Source organism: Desmodus rotundus, chromosome 6 (genome assembly GCF_022682495.2).
Source record: "Desmodus rotundus isolate HL8 chromosome 6, HLdesRot8A.1, whole genome shotgun sequence".
In the NCBI taxonomy this organism is placed as follows: Eukaryota; Metazoa; Chordata; class Mammalia; order Chiroptera; family Phyllostomidae; genus Desmodus; species Desmodus rotundus.
In genome coordinates, this window is record NC_071392.1 from 117486286 (window position 1) to 117505705 (window position 19420).

The 19420-nt window shown below is 51.9% G+C and overlaps 1 protein-coding gene across 3 annotated transcripts in view; it reads right to left on the minus strand.

Moving 5' to 3' along the window:
• Nucleotides 1-9653: 9653 nt before the first annotated feature.
• Nucleotides 9654-19420, minus strand: part of DNAAF9 (dynein axonemal assembly factor 9) — a 115349-nt gene continuing 105582 nt past the window's right edge. For all 3 annotated transcript variants that reach the window (XM_053927302.2, XM_053927301.2, XM_053927300.2), the window contains 6 exons: nt 16939-17045; nt 16535-16609; nt 14525-14730; nt 13377-13442; nt 12035-12128; nt 9654-11488 (listed from right to left, as the gene is read on the minus strand). In XM_053927302.2, coding sequence (XP_053783277.1) covers nt 11376-11488; nt 12035-12128; nt 13377-13442; nt 14525-14730; nt 16535-16609; nt 16939-17045 — 661 coding nt within the window. In that variant the 3' untranslated portion in view covers nt 9654-11375. The remainder of the gene's footprint in view (nt 11489-12034; nt 12129-13376; nt 13443-14524; nt 14731-16534; nt 16610-16938; nt 17046-19420) is intronic.

Consider the following 19420-nt stretch of genomic DNA (forward strand, 5'->3'; position numbering starts at 1 on the left):
GACTGATTCTGTTTTCCTTCCCAGGAAGTTATGAGCGTATTAGGAGCAAAGCCATGGGGTGCCCCTCTTGACAGAGGAGTGGCTTGGGGGTAGGGATGGCCTTTGAGCACCCTGCCCCCTGCTACTTCATTAGCCATTGAGGAAGACAGCTGCCTGCCTGGGTGGCCTGAATAGGGACTGGCTGCATGCTTCTTTTCTTGGAGTGAGCAGGGCCTTGAAGGAGAAACCAGTTTATCCTGGGTACCCCCTCTATTCCATCCTCTAGCTAAACCCCCAGCCTGTGGCACAGCCTCCTGGAGTCACGGGGTAGAGGGATGGGGGCAGAGGGGGAGCTGAAGAATGAACAGGCTGCCTGCACAGGGAACAAGTCTGGCTTGGGGATGCAGGGGCTGGACCCTTGAAAAGCCACCGTTTTGGCCCCAGCGCCTTCTGTGGTAATACCTAGGTTCTGCATCAGCCTCCCTGCATCACCAGCAGCTCCCTGGGGGTCCAACACCTGGACCTTCCAACCCAACTGCCCCAGGAAGCCAATCTGGAATGGAGGGGCAGCCTCGTTCTTACTGCAGCCTTACCTCCTCTGTCACCTGACAAAATAGGAGGCCCACAGCCGAGGCCTCTCCCACTGGTCCATAAACCTGGGACCTAACTCTCAGGAACTGACCCCTTAGTAACCACCGCACGCAGCCTCAGGTGTTCTGACCCTGCTGCAGTGTGAGAAGCTGTCTCCTTTAGCCCTCCAACCCTCACCTGTCCTCTGTGGATCAGAGGCCGAGGTCTCCTCACCTGTGCCCCACTGGGTCCTTACACAGACATAAGCACACACATTCCTCACTCCCCCACTTGCAGCCTCAGACTTCACTGGTCTGTGGACACAACCGTGAGCACGGGGGTCCATAAGCCACGTAATGGCTTTCCAGCTCGCTTTTCCCCTTGTGCCTGTAGATTTTAGAGTGGACCGAGAAGTAATTCTATAGTATCTCACTGAAAAACAAAACCCAAAACACTTCCTTGAACTTGTTCCAGATACCACCCAACTCCTCAGCCGTGCTTCCTTCAGAGCAAATTCTCCAGTTATCTCTACTCCGCTGTCTCCACGCCCTCTCCCTGCTTCCCTTCAACCTGCTCACACCCATCTTTTGTCCTCACTGCTCCACAGAAACTCCTCTCCTCCCTGTCTCTGCATCAGCTTTCTTGCCAGCCCCTCCCCCACCCCCAGCAAGCACGCAGCACCATTAGTACCTCCTTTTTCTTGCAACTTTTACTTCCCCTCCTACCTCCTACTGACCTAGCCCTCAGCCCTCGGCCTACGCCAATCTTTCGCTGAATCCATGGCTGTCAACCAGCCACAGCTGATAGTCACTGAGTTCCTGATTTCAACATGCTTACTTATCCCAGCCCCCCATGCTGGCCTGGATGGCTAATAGGCAATCCAAATGAGATTCAGGAAAAGTAGCCTCTGGACCTGGGAAGTCACCCGCACTCATCCGCATCTGACCTATGAGCAAGTTCTGTGGGGCTTACCTTCGGAATAAAGCAGTTCTGCCCACTTGTGCCTCCAGCCTGGTCCATCATCTCGATTTGCCCATCATTTCAACTGGTCCATGCCACCCCCCCTGCACCCCCATAACCCATTCTCCACCTCCAATGGCTTCTCGTGGCACTTAAAAAAACAACCCGAACGTGACCTGGGGGAGTGTGGGGATGGGTAGGGGTTACTATATGACCTGGCCCCTGCCTATTTCCTACGCCTGCTGCTCCAGCCACGGTGGCTACCAGCTGTTCCTCCGGTACAACCAGCCGGCCTGCCTGGAGGCCTTGGTAGTCTGGTGCCTGGGGGGCAGGTGCGCAGCTCTTACCACGGCTCCTTTCGTCCTTGTCTCTGAGAGGCTTCCCTGGACACACGGTCAAAAGTAGGTGCCTGTGCCCTCCGTGGAAGACCCTCATGGCCCCTAACTACAGCACAACCTCCTTCATTTTTACTCTACTGCCTGGACCCCACCCCCGAGGACAGACTGGAGCCCCGAGTGGGGCCATGTGCTCGTCTCTCACCAGCGCAGCTGTGGCGTGTGTAGGTGCTGGGTAAACCTGTGACAGGTTGCACGTGTGATCGATGTCCTGTGTATGATCCCAGAGGCTTTCAAGCCAATGAAGGCCTCCACGTGACCTCTTTGTCCTGCACCCTCCGTTCCCACTAGGGTTTTCCAGCCAGGTGTTCCTGATTCCCTCTACACCACAGGTGGCAAACACCAGGCCCTCAGACCAATGCGGCCCTCCACCTTGTTTTATCAGGCCCACACCTTGTTTTTACCTGGTGGCAGTGCCGGGTTCCTTGCCCCTAATTAAGGAGTAGTAGTCACATTTATACCGTCCTAAAGTTACATTCAGCCCTTTGAAGGCAATTGCGAGGCTAATGTGACCCTCTGTGAAAATGAGTTTGACACCCCTGCATCCTTCCTCTCACCCTGGCCTCCACAGCTGTTACTAAGTCCTTTTATTTCCACTTCAAGTCTGCTCCTTCTCTCTGCCCTTGTCTTCCTTGGGCTCTTGGCAAATGTAGCTTCCCGCAACCTGCAGCCATCAGCTTTTCCTGGAGTTACTCTCGGTTTTACAAGCTTCTTGGGACTCCCACTGCCCAGAGCAGACAGTCCTGACTGTCCCAAAGAAGAGATGCTGTTCTCACACTATCCCTCTGGTAATGCTGGTGGGGGCTGGGGGAGGGGATGTGGCCTCCACTGGCCTCCCCCGTCTCCCAGGGAAGATCTGCAGGCCCTATGGGTGGGTGGGAGGAAGACCCTTTGGTACCCAACTAACACAGCATTAAGCCCTCTCCTGGTTGCCATCTACCGCTCCTTAGAGAAAGGTCCAGCTCCTCTAGGGGCTGCCGGGAGGGCAAGGAGCCCTGCGGGGGGGCCATCAAGGACCTGCTTCCTTCACGATGACATTCTTCTGGGTCCCCATGTCCCACTGCCATCCATACTCATAGTCAGAATTCAGCCCTGTCAGAGGCCTAATGGCACTGCTGCATGATTCTATCTGGCTGTGGACTGCTGGGCAGGAAGGTTGCAGGACTGCTCCAATGCCCTTGTGTCGGGCCTTTCTGCCCTCCGACCTGGGTTCCAATTCCACAGCCTAGCATCTCAGCCAAAAGGCTCCTAGAGAACAGACACCACCAAACACCGACCTACTTTCCCCCACCCTTCTCCAACGCTGTAGGAAATAACCAAGCACCACTCCGTATGTTGATGCCCCAGGGCTTCCCCTAGCAAGACCCTCCAACGCAGAGGGTCAGAATGCATCACGTCAGAATCCCGCCCGCCCCGACCTAGCTGGACTCTGGATTTTCACTGATAGGTCCTCTGAAGAGACCAGGAATCTGCATTACAACAAGCTCCCCAGGGCATGCTGAGGAGTGCAGAGAGCCTCAAGACAAAAGCCACAGGGCTGACTCTCATTCCCCACCCTCATCTACCTCCAGGTTGAATCCCAGCACCCACCACCTGAAAGCCTCCCGTGTTCCAGCAGACTGTTACCCTCCCGGCCATCCTTGCCCCCCTTGGCCACTCTGTACACCCTACGTCCTCCCCATCCATGGCTCTCATTCTCACTGGTCCCCTGTCAAGGGGCTGCCCAAGGTCCTGTCTGGAGCCAGCCACTCAGGGCAGCCCCTGCCTCCAGCACCAATCACACCAGCTTTCCCCTGCAGGAAGCTGGATGCATTGGGTAGAGACAGTCAGCAGGAAGACTCAGGGTAACACCCTCAGGCCTTTCTGAGTCTCTGATAATTTTTATCTATAAAACAAAGAGGTTGAAATCTAGTCTTTTTTAGCTAGAAAATTCCATGACTTTTTGGTTATCTAACCATCTTTCCTCTTCCTGTTGTCCTTATTTTGCTATTACTTGTACATTCATCCAGGCATGAAACTTCAGAGTAAAGATGTAAACTTTCTTAAGTATTTGAAGCCACGAAAGGAAAAAAAATTAAACTTCCATATTGGTGTGGGAAAAGTAGTAATAATTGTAGAATAAAATGGAAATAAGTCCACACGTTATTTGATTACCATTTTTAAGAGATTTATAGTCATTTATTAGTTTGACATAAAATTTACTGACCCTGATGCAATTTTTTTTTAGCAAGTGATTTTGACTGTTCAATTCAGCAATGCAGAGGCCTGGGCAAAACAGTAATAATTTGTGAATAAACAAATTTATTTTTCTTCACATTTTTGGAGGATGAAACAAAAAGTTTTTGGAATTGTTTCAGTGTTGGGTTTTTTTCCACTTTGGCTTTTTCCACTTCTACCTTGAGGTCACCCCCTTCACTCTCGTCTTATTAGTCACTTTATCTTGTCAATTGTTCCTTCAAAATCGCTTTCTAGCTGGTCCACGTCTGACCTCACCAATGTGGAGCAGCAGTCACCTTCCACGTTACATGATTTTTCTTTTGTGTAGGAAGAAAAATTCTTAAACAGGCTTCAGGGGAACACTGGTGTTCCTGTGTATGCTGAGGCACTAAAGAGCCAAATAATGGTGGCCTTTTCTCAGTCTGCAGGGGGAAATGATCTTAGTGGATAGAATGTTTTCAATTAAAATTGTTTCTTCCCTTGGTTAAAAATCACCACCACCACAGTGGAACAACTTGGTGCTTGCTATCACTTGTACTAGAAAAGACAAGCAGAAAGCAGAATTTAAAAAATCATGCCCTGGCTGGTGTGGCTCAGTGGATTCAACGCCAGCCTGTGAACCAAAGGGTCATCGGTTTGATTCCCAGTCAGGGCACAAGCCTGGGTTTCCGGCCAGGGCCCCAGTAGGGGTATGTGAGAGGCAACCACACACTGATGTTTCTCTCTCTCGCTTTCTCCCTCCTTTCCCCTCTAAAAATAAATAAATAAAAAGCTTTAAAATAAAAAAAAATCAAGTAAGATTCTGATTTTAACAGAAAAGCTCAGAGGTGGCCTCTATGGAGACATGCAATGCTGGTTTGGAAAGCATCCTCTTTGGGGGACTCAGCTCCCCAGTGGGCTTGGTGTTGGGAGGGGGCATCCTTGAAAGTGAAAAGCCAGTGTTCGTGCTGCCTGTCACTACCAGAACCAACAAACAGAAACATGGATTGAATCTTCATGGGTGCTTTATTCAGATGGCTGGAGATCTGAGAGGGCAGGGGGTTACGTATCCTCAAAAATCGTCTTCACATCTTATTTCAAACCAATCATTTTATAAGGAGAAGAAAGGGTAGGTGAGGGATTTGGAAAAAAGGTTAATTGGCCAGAACTGCAGTCCAGCTGTGATTTTCCTAGTACTTCTGTATCTGTTGATCAACAATTCTTTATCTGAGGTCCCCGCCCTGGAACACCATGGTTCAGATTCCGTCTCCAGCCCATCTCCGCTGCTTGCAGGCCTCCTGGGGCAGGAAGGTGGAATGGTTGAATTGCTTGCAGACCTCCTGGCATAACAGCTTTCCACAGGCATCAATCAGTTACACTTATCCCATCGGGCTACAGTCTTTAACTCTTGAGTTCCTCTATCAAAAGTGCGCAGTGAGTGTTGGCCAGGCCAGTCGGAATACTCCTGACCACTGTGACTGGGTCAGGGACGGGGATGGGACCTCAGACTTCTGGGCTGTGTCTGGAGAGAAAGGGTGAGTCTTGCCTTCGGGGTGTTAGGCTGCTGGTGGCATAGAGGAAGCTTCATGCCAGGGGAGAATATGGATGGACAGAGGGCTCCGATGAGATCTGAGTGCCTCGGCCCAGACGAACTTGAAGCTGGTACTGCCCTGGACTCCCCTTCCGGGAACCAAGCCATTCCCTTTCCGTCAGGGGCGAGAACTGGGGCATATGGTCATTTTCTTCGGGCATAACTGTTCTCTAAGTTGTATTGCACGATAGATATTAATGCACTGTTATTTCCCCAAGCTCCTCAGAGTGCCCCATGATTTTCAGCAGCTTCACCTGAGACCCTCCACTCCCTTACACGTGCTAAGTGCCTGCCCTGCCAGCATTTCTTGATTCTGGGGCTCCCACGGTCAAGCATGCCCAGTCATCCCCTGTGGGCTCCAGGTTGGGAATAGGCCCATTTCTTGGTTCCCAGGCTTCTTGGCCTGTAAGTCATCCTGGCCTTCAAAGATCATCCAGCCCAGGAGTCCTTCCTCATTTACTGTCTCCTCCACCTCCCTGGCAATTCTCTGTGGGTAACCCCCAAACCCTGGCGGTTTCTGGGAAGGGCAAGCAGAGGAGCTCCACTGAGGTTCAAACCTGGCCCTGTAGGTGGGAGGCTCTGGGGAAAGCGGTTGGTTGTCAGGCACACCACACTGCTGCCAACCTGCTCCCCCAGTTCTCTTGGCTCCTCTCAGGCAGTTTTGCATTTGCTTGTACCTAACTGATCACATGGAACCTCCAGACCCAACATCCCCACCCCCAGCATCTTGGAGGGCCTGCAACCTCCCCTGTGGGCCAGCTTCCAAACCTTCCCAGCGGGGCACTTCCCTTGTCCGGAGGCTGGGACAGGAAGTAGGGTCTCTGTGGACGTGCTGCCTGGAGGTGGTGCCCCTCCCTAGTCAGCCCTTTTCTGGAAAGGGAGGAGGCCGCACCTCCCTGCTCAGTGGGGGTGTGATTGGTGCCCTGTTGGCAGCCCCGCCAGGCCACCTGCGGTGGGAAGCACCCATCCTGGCGCTGGGCAGGAACCGCCGGGCAGGTGAGGTGGGCCCCTGCGAGGGGAAAGTTGGGTATTTGGAGTTTGTTCCTCTGCAGCAGTTATTTTCGACCTTTGTCATCTCAAGGCACATGCAAACTAATTTCTAAAATTGTCTCACACACCAAAAAAAAAATATTTTGCCGACCTGATAACAAATCTTTGATTCACTTACACCACATGGCTTTCGTTGTGTTGCCCGTTGTCATTTTATTTGAGGAAAAGAGGTCGGTGTCCCTGACTACAGTCAGGTATTGCACGTTTTAGCAAGTCCTGTGGCGCGCCAGTTGAAAATCGCTGCTCTAGAGGTCCAGGGCTGTGGTGCCCTCTGCCTTGGAATGTGGGTCCCAAGTCCCATGTTCTTGGGAGTCCGGGGAGGGCGTTTGAGATGCACAGCGGGCAAGGACAGTGGCTCTGTCACCTGGGACCGCTACTGCATCCCTGGTTTTGCATTTGGTTGTACCTAACTGCGTTTGGTCGCCCCCCACTTGTAAAGTAGGGCGGAGCAACCGCCTTGCAGAGCTCCGACCGGGGTTAAATGAGCGGGCCAGCCTCTGGAGCCTCGGTTCCTGCCGCAGCCTAGAACTCAAAGCACCTGCAGCTCCGTCCCGCCCTCCGAAGCAGGGGTGGGGGCGTCAGCAGATGCCACCTCTCATAGGGACCCAGGAGGGTGGGATGGCTTTTCTCTGGGAGTGCTCCAGAGCTCCCACACCCAAGCCAGGGTGGTCTCCACATAGAATTTTATTCTCTGAGGGCCTCTCTGGGGCATGGGGAGGAGAGTGGGAGCCGCAGCAGAGAGGCTTCCTGGGGAAGCTGAGGGGAAAGTCCCAATCCTAGGCTGTGGGCCATTTCCTCCACCCATCCCAGGTGATAGGGAACTTAAAAGTTGGAAAATTTTAGTTTAAGTAATAGCTAATAAGCTTAGTAATCAATGCATGTAAATGCTTGTGTTCCGGGAACTGAAGGTGTGACCCACCCTGACCCCAGGAGACCATCAGCAGTTCCACCTCTGTCCCTCAGGAGGACTGCAAGCAACTCAAGACATCTGAGCCATTGTACTCCGGGTGAGATGCCCAGGGCCTGGGGCACAGCTTAAGATCACCGCCCAGGGCGAGAATGCTGAATCCAATTAACTTTTCCCTGAGTTCCAAACCCCTTACCTACACTTTGTTCTCCTTACGGAAAGGGCCATTTTAAAGTGGAATTTAAGACGGTCTGTTAGGGTATGAACCCATCATCTTTTCGGATCGTGGCCCATCTGAATAAAGCGCCCATAAAGATTCAATCCGTGTCTCTGCTTATTGGGTTTGGCAGTGACAGGCAGCCCGAACTGCGGTGTCTTTTCCGGTTTCACAGAGACACCTCCGGACTGAGGCTACGGGGACAGGCAACTTAGGGAGGCCTTGCTTGTGCAGAGATAGTTTATTGATCCGTCGCATGTCTCAGTTACCAAGGTAAATTCAAATACACGACTGCTGGTAAAAACATGTAAAATAATATAAAAATAAATTGAAGACTACTTTTATATATTTACTGAATTAAGTAGTGTAATAAATACTATAATAAGCAAAAAGCTTCAATCACACAATTCAGTTTCACTGAAGTTACAGTAGTGTTTGTAAATGAGTTGTAAAATTTAAGTTACAAATATTAAAGCACTGAAAAACTAGTATAAAAGTGAATTTTGGCACGTAAGTGAGCTCTTCTTCTGTCATTAGTATTTGACAACCTAAGACAATGAGGAAGCCATTTCTCACCTACTCTTTGAGGTACAACTATCCAACTAGGTCGGCAACACGGCTGGAATGAATACTTAATAGCTTACAATCTTTGAGTTAATTTTTCCCTTTTGAGAAGCCTGAAGAGCAACTCAGAGCTTATTACTGTGCAAAAATTCTCCAAAATCCTAATTGAATTCAGGAGGGAACTTTTTCTTGTGACCTGCAGGCCCCAGCATCCAGGCCTCAGGTCGGAGAGCCCCCAGGACTTAGGGGGGCCAACGTGACCCCTGGTCAGCGGCCCCTTCCGAGGGCGGTCCCTTTTCTCCAATTTCTGCCTCCTCCTTCAAATCAAAATAGTAATAAAATGAAAGAAGAATCCCACATCAAAACGTAAAATGACCCATAACTTCAGCGATTTCAACATTATCACACTCACTCTGGGTGATACGAAACTGAAGCTGCTAACAGGAAAGTTGGTGTAAAGCATGTGAGCCCCTGGAGGACTCCCGCCTGTTCCTAGGAATCCGCACCCGATGTCTTCGCTGGGTCCTTTGTATCCACTTCTAAGGTCAAAATCTAAAGCACAGTGTCAGGGCCCTTCCTGTGGAGACAGCCAAGGCCCCACCCTCCCCTGGAGGAATCAAGTGGACGTTAAACTTCACAGTCAGAACCCAGGGGCCCGCAGGTCTGGGAGGGGCAGTGCGGGGAGGACGCATCCTCCTGGCCTCCGTCCTCAAGGAGCTCACACTGCGCACTGCTAGTGTTGCCTCTTCATCGGGGGCACAGAAAGTGTGCCCCCAGGAATGAAATGCCCTGTCACCTATGTGCCCCTTCACACTCCTGAGCAGGCTGAGGAGTGGCTAAGGAGGCCGTAGCCAGTTTTGCCTTTTGGCTTTTAGACTTAACGTTTTGACTTTTTTGCAATCACAGTTTCATATTCGAGTTGAGGTAATCACAGTTTTTCCTCTAAGAGGAGAGGAATTGGGACAGTGGGGCAAGTTGGTGAGAGAGCATTTCCATGGACAATGGTCAGAAACCAAGCCCACCACGTGTTAAGTACAGCCCCACGCCGTGGGAAGACCCGCTGTTATGGGCGGGCTCCGACCCCTCTTTAAAAACTCTCTTGTGCAGCAGCCAGGAAATGGCTCGAGCTCCCAGATCTGGAGCTTGCTTTAAAACTTCACAGCAACCCACCTGCAGGAAATGGCCTATGGTCCCACCCACCCCACCCACCCACCCCACTCCCCCTTTTCTAAGGCTGCTCAAGTTTGAGTTTTTAAAAAGAGCTCAGTAGAGCTAAAGGAAGCTACAGTAACTCATTGCTTATTTAATCAATTGCACTTAAGATCTATGTTATTGATTCTGGAGTAGAGGCAGGCCCACTGTGAACCCCAAGCTCTGGCCAGCCAGACATCAGGGGCTCCCTGACTTGGGCTCCACACCTGGAGCCTTGTCGCCAGTAGCTATGGGAGCTGGGACTGGAGCACATGGGCCTTTTCAGAAGCTTTTCTGCATGCAAGATTTCTTAATCAGTGGTTCTGGGGTTTTGTTCATTTGGCTTCAAATACGAATTGTTTTTTCTAATATAAGTCAGTACATGTCACCAACAAGCCCCTGTAACAACTGCTTTAGGACTTGCATGCAGGCCTCCGTGTGACCAGGCACAGACCACGTGTGCTCCGTCCTCTCTCTAACTCTCCTCTGCACCAGGGGCTTTTCTCAAACCCCCTACATTACTGGAAACACTGCTGGTTTCACCTATGTGGCTGTTCCTAAGGCATGCAAAAAAAAAAAACCATGTGAACTTCAGAAAGCATTTACAATCTAGGCAGCTGAGGCGCTGAAGTCCAAACAGACATCACCTAAATATCAGTGCGCATGACCCCCCTTTTCCACACGAATTCTGGAGGTCAGGCATGGGAACACACTTGTAATTCCCCTCTGCTTTATGGTTCATCTGAAAACAAAGCCACTGGAAGGAATTCTAATTTGGATACTGGGATTCTTTGAAATTGCTGGTCCTCTGGAGCCCAAAAGGCCCAGGGCCAGGAACAATTCTTGGGGGCACGCGTTTTCTTGAGTTTGTGGCTGAAAACCAGGCCTTCCTCGGTAAGGCTGAGGGGAGAGCTGGGTACTAGAGACTGAACCCCCTTCAAGGACACCCCAAAGGTGATCAGTGCTTAAGACCCAGCCGTTGCGGGATGCTCCCCCTCAACAGTGAGGCAAAGCATCGCCAGGGAGGTTCCAGCAACAGGCTTGCTCTGGTCCCTGAATTAGGCAGACCGGGGCTGCTTGTGTCAATTCAAAAGCCACACACTTCTGGAAAGCAGCACACCTTTCCCATTTAGTCCATAAGGAAAATCCCCTCATTTTAAAACAAGCTATTCATCTCAGCCCAAGCTGCTGGCTCTGGGTTGGGCTGGGGAAGGACTTATGCTGCTCCCTGCAGGACCGGGCCCGGGGCCAGCAGGGCCAGCTCCTTCAATGGAAGGGGCTTGACCAGGGAGGCAGGCACTGGGGATAGGGCTTTTCTGGGTCACTGTCTTGAGGCCTGAAGTCTACGGTGGCCTGGCCCTCCCCCAAGGGGTGGTCCCAGTCGGGGAGGCTAGGTTTCCTTCTGCATCCCAGTAGCTCCTCTGTGCAATCCAAATGCTCCCCCCATCCTCGCACGGTGCCTCAACAGCCAGAAGGAGACACTGTTATCAGAGACCTAGAGGTCCTGGACTGCCAGCCACACACACGGCCCAGTCACTGTCTGCTCAGCCTCCGTGAGGACCCCTCCCCCCAATCAGTGGTGCAGGTGATGCTCTTCAGCGCTGCAGAGAGAATAAAGACAACGACAACGTGCACTCAAGCCAGCACTCAAAGGCCAAGGAGAACAAAGAGCCCCTCCAGGGAGGGGCCTAGAGGAACTGGGGCCAAGACACCCCTTTTTGTCCACCTCCAGAGTGGACACTCTGCAGCCTTCCTCTAAGGCTTCTGCTCAAAGAGGTCGTGATATTCTTGCTGCTCCAGCTCACGGTTATACTTCTCGATTTCCCGGTTGGCTTCTTCCACGTAGTCATTCATGAACTGGTCCATGACTGGCATCTTGTTAAGGAAGAGAGTTATGAACCTCGAGGCCAGAAAAGCCTGCCCTGGCCCGGAGCGACCTGCAGGCAGGTGAGGTGGGGACTCTGAGGCAGTGAGTGCCCAGCCCACACAGAGGGTGTCTGACGGGCTCTTTTATACCCTGGCAGCACCAAGGCTACACAGGATGTGACAGGGGTTGGCACAGGGTCTTAGAGCTGAGCCCTGCAGCTTTCACTGGCACACAGAAGCACCCCTATCCTCCTTCTCACAGATTACCCATTGGAACCAGGCCCAGTCCTCAACCTGTAAATTACGACCCTGATAACCACAGAGCTGAAGGTGCCAGCACGGCTGCATTTAAACTCAACCCACATCAGCCATCACTGAATGAAGGAGAGATTCAATTGTAATGACTTTAAGAAGTCGAAATGAAGTCCACCTGTGATTTGCTGTGTGTTCCCAGAACCCAGCCTGCTCCTGGGGCTGGGCTGCCGCGTCTCTAACACCGCCCTCCCCCCCGCCCCACCCAGCCTTGCTGCCCCAGATTCCAAGGATACGTGGGTGAAAATCAGTCTTGTCACCAAAGAAATTGACGAACTGGGTGCCATTATAAAAGTAGCCTGCAGGTAGGGGGTCCAGGTGGCGTTTCACCTTTAGGAAAAACGAGTCCTATTAGAATTATCCGACCACTTTCTTTCATTCACTCATTCATTAAAAACCACACCAAACCTATTATCCTAGCAAGACTGCCCACTCAGCAGGCCGTGGAAGGCTCTGTGCCAGGAAACTAACACCTCCCCTCGGCAGCTCTTGGGCAGTGACAGATGGAGGGCCCCCCAGCTCCTAGGGAGGAACTCTGGGAGTCCCTGAGGAGTTTCAGCTCCAGTCGTCTACAGTGGTACTGGTTTGATAACAAGCCCTTTGGGGCTTGCTCCCCCTCTTCTCTTTTTTACTTTCCCATTTCTCTACCGGTGTCTCCTAGAGTCGTCTCCCAAATAAACTGCCTCACTCAAACCTTTGTTTGTCTGCCTCTGAGGGAGCACACGCTATAAGGACGTCCTTCTGAGCTGCCCACGGTGTCCTTCCCACGAGCACCCAGGGTTGCCCAGGTCCTGTAGGGCCTGGCTATGACGGGCCTCCCCACATCCAGAGCAGGGGCTCCTGCCGTCCCAGAGCACTCTCCTGCCTGCCTGCTCCTGACTGGGACGGGTGGCACAGCCCATGCCGGGGCCTATACCCTGTGTTCCTTTATTTTTATTTTTTTAATTTTGAATTTTTTTTGGTTATTTTTTAAATCCTCACCTGAGGATATGTTTCATTGCTTTGAGAGAGAAAGACAGAGAGAGAGAGAGGGAGAGAGAGAGAGAGAGAAAGGGAAAGAGAGAAACATCGATCAGTTGCCTCTTGCACGAGCCCTGACTGGGGACTGAACCTACCACCTTCTGGTGCAGGAGATGACGTTTCGACCAACTCAGCAACCCAGCCAGGACCCTGTGTTCCTTTTAGCCTTTGCCCCCGAACCTTTCAGGAAAAGGGCCCTATGGGGTAGGGACTAGGGCAGAGGCTGGGAGTCAGCCTGGAGGACGGGAGGGTCCATCAAGGGGCCTCTTATCCTGGCCTCAGGATTCCACACCCTGCTGTGAACAGCTTCAGGATCTAGACAGTTTTTCCTGGGCCCTTGTTGGTTTATCCAGGACAAGGGGATGGGAAGGAGACAAAGACTTCTTCAGCTGATTGAACAGGGTGACAAAGCAGGGTTCCAAGTTCCTCCCACAGACATTGGTTCTCCTAGATCTCATGCCCAGGGAACACCAGCAAATCCTAAAGGCGGAAGCTACACAAGCCCATGAGGGCCTTGGGATGCTGAGGGGGCTCAAGCCCCTTGGGCAGGGTACTCACATGGATGTTCCTGATCTCCTGCTGGGTCAGCATCCCCCTGGTCTTCAGGGCTTTCCTCTGAGGCTTCTGTGCAGAGATGGAGGGAGGGGTCAGATCCCAACAGAGCTGAGGGAGCACCTGGGCCGGTGGGGGCTCAAGGGGCCAGTTATATGACTCAGGCCCCAGTGGAGGGGAAAGCAAGTGCGCCCATGGCCTGGACACAACATCCTGCCTGTCTGCCCCTTGAGAAGACCACTTTCCCATGACAGGGCCTCATGTGCTGGGAGCAGCAGCAGAGGAAGGCCAGTGTTTTTGCCAATAGGCATGTTCCTGCCTCTGCAGATGCTCGGCACTCAGGCCCACCAGTGACAGGCGTGCAGACAAAGGGACGGGGTCCTGTGGTCAAGTACCACCTAGTTTATCAGGTGTGTCTGAGCAAGACACAGCCGACAGGCAGCCATTCTTCAGTATGAAACACAGGTCCCAAATGTGCTGCTGCAAGGCCCAGGCCCCGGCCAAGTCCATTTCCAGAGTTCTAGGATGAGCTAACCCCTGACGCTGTGCTAAGAAGCTCAGCACCAAAGTTTGCAGTGTACCGAAGAGTTCTAACTCCAGTCCGTTTTTTTTGGTGGTGGTGGTTATGGTTGTGGTGCGGTGCTAAAGAAGCTGAGCGCATCTGCAGGCAAGCCCCTCTTCCCCTGCACCTGTCTCCAGGGCCCAGGGTCATCGCTATGCATGCTTGGAGTCTTGGATTGCAAAAGGCTCTAAATGTTATCTTTGTTGTTCATTCTTTTCCAGAGAGAAAGCCCAAGAATAGGGGGTTCTGGGCTCAGAACCTCTGACAGTCTCTTCAGGAGAGTCTCTGAATTAGGTTCAGCTAAGAAATACCAGTTTGACCCCGGGTCCACATGGAACTACTAGGTTTCACCCACCTCATAACTCCAGTCTGCCTTTGGAAGTAAAACTGGAAATGGCTGCGAGAACACGCCAGCCTTGAGTCTGCCCCAAGTGGCTGCCTCCACTCTCTAAGGGTCCCTGAAAATGCTGGCTGAGCCTGAGGGGTGGGCCATGGGCAGGCACCAGTGAGGGGCTTCTGCCTCAAGGCCAGCAGCAGCCCTGAGGTGTGCTAGTCACACCTGTGCCAGGTTTGTCGGGGCTTCAAAGACCACCTGCTTGGCTGACTGCCGCAGCCAGTCCTTGACGCTTTCTTCCTTCAGGGAGCAGCCGATGAACACAAGGTAGCACCCCTGCTGCCCACCGCTGTCTTGAGGTGTGCCTCGGGAGCTGGGTGGCGGTGTGGGTCCCTCCAAGACTGGCGCAATGCTCAAGGAATTGGCCAGAGTATTGTGGCAGACCTCCATGGTCTTCTCCGAGTCTGCAAGGAGAACACAGGTCAGTCCTGGAGACGACGGCCCAAAAGGACAAGGCTGCACTAAGAACTGACACAGGGCTGACGGTCGGGGACAGATTCAAGAGACGCAGAGCTGACATGATCACTGGCGAGCGAGGGAGTGTGAAGTGAGAGAGGGAGGAGCACGGTAAGTTTCTAGGTTGGCCGACTCAAGTGATCAGACGGACGCAGTTAACCCAGAAGGGGACTGTAAAAGAAAGTCCCCCAACCCCCGTTGGTAGAGGTGGAGGGGGTGAGTCTCCGCAGAGGCTTGAAAGCCAAGGGGGGAGGGCATGTCAGCAGTAAAAGTGCTGTAGGAGGGTCACCGGGATGGGAACTGGAAGGATGTGACTGGGTTACAGGCTGGGGAGCTGGGCTGTGACTGACTGGAGACATGAGAAAAGGTCAGGGTACCCCTAAAAGGCAGAATGAGAGCGGGATCCAGAACAGAGAGAGGTTAGCGTGAACAAGAAAGGGGCCAAGAATAGGTATAAATAAAGAAGGAAAGGAGCTCATGATGGGGGAGAGGGAAGATGAAGGCACTAAGAGCTCCGAAGCAGGCGGGGGCTTGTGTTGGTGCCTGAGGGAAGAGGGCCAAAGTTCAGACTCAGTAGTGCCAATTAGGCCACTAGGTTAAGGACTTTGAGAGATTCTTTCTCACAGGTTATGTTATGTAATTCTTCCATTTAAAGACCCAGATGGTTCCATGCTTGCAACTCTCAGCGGCTCCCTATAGCAGATGCCGATGGTTGCCTGCCCAGCACCCCCTTTTCCTCCAACACCAGTCCCCATTTGTCATGAGTCCTGGAAGGCACAGTAGCTCAATCCTGGCCAATGAGAGCAGATACCTGCTGTAGAACTGGGAGGAGGCACCTCAGCAAGGGTGTCTGCACTGATAAAGACACCCCAGGAAGAGAAGAGCCTGCCTCTCCATTGGCTGGATATTGTGTCTGGTTTTCACACCCAGACCTGCAGCACTACCTGGCAACCATGAGGGCTGGGTACCTGAGGACAACCTGACACCAAGAACAGAAGGTCACAGAGCCACACATTATACCTAGGTCCTCAGTGGGCCCAGTCTCTTCACTTCTTGTTAGGTAGCTACACCTGCTAGTGGAGTTGGGGTTTTCTGTTTTAAGAGCCAAAGACACCCTAACAGACACAATCCCTCCCTCGCCCTAGAACCCAGCCACAGTAAACCCTGTTTGGTTCCTGATGTGTGCCCTGTTTGCCTCAGGTCCACAGCACATGCTGTGCCTTTTCTCTGGAACAGTTTCCCTTTCCTCAGCGTTGAGCTGAGCAACTCCTTCTTGTTTTGCCGCCTTCCCTGACCCCCAGCCCAGGAAAGACAGACTTCAGGTCTCAGGGCTCCAGAGGTCGAAGGCTGATGAACAGGCCTACTGGAGAGAAGGGAGAAGGCAAGTGACTGATAGAAACAGACCAGGAGCTGGAGAGCTCAGTGCTGGTGCAGCTCCTGGTGATAAGTCTAGAAAGAAGCCATGGATGCTGGTTTGTGTCTCTGGAACAAGGAAGTCAAGTTGCTGTGAGGAGAGGCCCTGGGCGGACCATCCAGGGGAAGGAGGACAGACGGGGCCTCCACTGCGGAGCAGAAGGACCTGAAGGAAGGAGGGCCCTTGGCCGAGGGGGGCGACTGGAAGAGGCTAATGGTGTACGGCCCACAGGGGAGGGGTTTTGACAGAGAGTCAGAGAGGCATCAGCGGTCTGCAGAAGACCAGTGGAGGCTATGAACGCCATAGCGCAGGGCTCCCAAATCCAACCCCCCAGTTACCTGAAAACTTCACTTTGCCCAGGATGTGGTAGATGTTTCCAGAGAAGGGACTTGGCTTGATGGAGGACTGAATTGCTGGTGGAGGAAGAAAACAGAATTGTCACCTGCCTTGGGGTGGAGGCCAACTTCAGGGTGGCACAGCTTGGAGAGTCAGGGACTGGGAAAGGGATCTTACTCTAGGGTCAGGGGTTCATGGATTCTATCCCCACCCACCCCTCCCCAGTGGCTCTGCCATTGTTTCTAGGGGTGGGAGGTTCCTGCGTTCTCAAATCCCTCTGCCTGTTTGCGGAACCAAATGGAGTGGAAGAGACAGCACACAGAATAGTAAGAATATTAACATGGTGCCAGGAAGCAGGTGTTAGCTACTTAACTCTGGGTGTTCTTTCGTCCCAGCCAAGGCTTACCTTTACATTTGGCCACAAAGCGAGTCTTCTCCAACGGACGACCAAACCATACACAGATCTGAACCATAAGTGGAAAGACTGATCCAGGATCAAATTTACCTTCGTACCTTTAAAAGTTTTAAAAAGCTTTTTAAGCACAAGTAATTGGGGCCTTGAGTGACATATTCTCCTTTGGAATGAACTACATACCATTTATCCTATACTATTTGAATTCTCCCTTACTTGTAGGCAATTTTGTATATAAGACATTTAAAGTACACATGTCTCTTTCATCTTGAGATTAGGAAGGATGGGTTGCCCCATTAGAGCAGCGAGGCTTTATCTCTGTTAGACTAGCACTTTCCTGAAGTCAAAGACCCCTTCCAAGACCCCTCTGAAGCCTGCAGTGCCCCCCCGAGACTGGGGGTCATGGCACCCTTAGAGCTCTTCCTCAGAATGTCCTCCCACTCTTTCAAGGGCCCGCCATTGTTGAGGGCAGCTTAACAGACTGTGTATTTGGTTGTGTACACTCTCTACAAGGACCTAAGGGCTGGGGCATCTCTGCACTATTCTCTCAGTTTTGAGTTCAGCAGACATAATGCTTGCCACAGACTCATTAAGAACATGGCCACATTTGGAGCATTTTAAAAACTAATTTTTTATTATGGAAAATTTCAAACACATGCAAAGATAGAAGAGTAGTATAACAAACCATCACCTAGCTTCCAAGGTGATGAAACTGTCATTTCTTCTTTTGAATTATTTTCTTCGGATGAATCCCCATGATTGAAATCGGTCCGGGAGAGGGTGTAGCCACCTCAAGGGCGATAATTTGTCCCACCCCCAGCAGCAGATGGGCGTCTCAGTTTCACAACAGCTCCCCCGGCAATGGTTTTACTACAGGTATTTTTGGTTAAGTGTAATAGTACCCATCAGAATAACAGCGAGACATCACCCTCCATTTCTGCGTATTACTGACATGGGACTGTTACCACGGTTGCCAGCTATACTTGATCCTACGTCAAGTGCCTGCCACTCTAGGGACTAGGTTATTTTTCTTAAATAGCTAAACAAAATATTCAAATATTATATTAACCCGTTGCCACGTTTGATGCAAACATTTCCCTCCAATCTATTGTATTTTCTCATTAGTTTCCTTTGTTTTAAAATAGCACTGCAGTTTTGAATTTTCTATTGTTGGAAGCATCTTACTTCTTGTGATTTCTTATTAAAGTCAGGTGGTGGTGGCATAACATTTTTTTACAAGACCGTCACGAGCTTTCTCCCCTCCCCCAACCCAAAATTGGAGACCATGGGTTTCTCTGGCTTCTGTGCTCAGAGCCCGAATCCTTAGGGGAATCTGGAGGGGCTGAGGGAAGAGCAACAGGTTTCTTCCCAGACCGGAAACTCTTCCACCAGGAAGGTGGGGGCGAGGCTGAGGAGAACAGACAGGGCCGTGAGAGGATGGCTGAGGATCTGCAAAGCGCAGAACGGAGTGGTCCTGGGGCAGGTGCCCATTCATATGAGGGGGTGGCCTGCCCCACCGACCCACGGCGGGAGGGGGGTACAGGGATGTACAGGGATGAGCAGGGGTCTAATGGCTGCCGCCTTGTTAAAAGACTAAATTACCTGAGCCCAAGGAACAAATTAAGGCCGCCCCATCTCTGATTCTCTACAAGGACTGATTTTCCTGTCAAAGGGAAGGCTTCAGACTCAGACTCACAGAGCCTTCTGATGAAGCCCTCCCGCCCCGGTCTCTCCTGATCGGTATGCCTCCAGCAGAGTCTGTTCCTGAGCTGGGTTCACGTGCCCACAGTGAGTCAGTATGGGCTGGAGGAGGGGTGCTTCCCTAGGCACCGGGTGCAGACAGAAGCCTCAGGCCCAGGCCCGTAGGTGTGGGCAGCAAAAGGGTCAGGATCTGCAGCCACCGGAGGGTTTCACCCCAGAAGCTCCATCTGTTTCTTTTTAGCTAAGATATAATTGTCTTGTTCAAGCCAAAGGGATGATCTACTTCCCTACTGTTTAAGTACGATGGGACTCCAGTCAAGTATGATATGCCTAAATGACTACATTTTACATTTTGTGTAATTTCCAGTCATTTACATTCTATTAAATAGCCACATGTGGCCAGTGGTGACCGTACTGGGGTGCGCAGTCTCAGAACCGTGTGTCAGTGCTCGTGAGCCAGTGCTCGTGAGCTGTTGGTATTAGTGTGACTACAGTACACCTGGCAGTCTCTTCCCTCTCTTCTCCCCTCTGGAGGAGAGGCTCACAGGCTGCGAGGCTGCCGGCAGAGAAGCATCATCTCCTGGGCCCCATCAGTGGAGAACCTACCTGTCGGGTGGAAACTTTAGAGGACAGACTGTATTCTCAGAAGCAACTCTCTCACCTGGGAAGGTTACAACTCCTTGGTCCTGTGCCAGCCCCCTCAGCCTCACTAGAGGTTGTGCCTGGTGCCCACAGGATGTCTCGCTAACTCGACATTCAGCCAGGCTCCCAATTT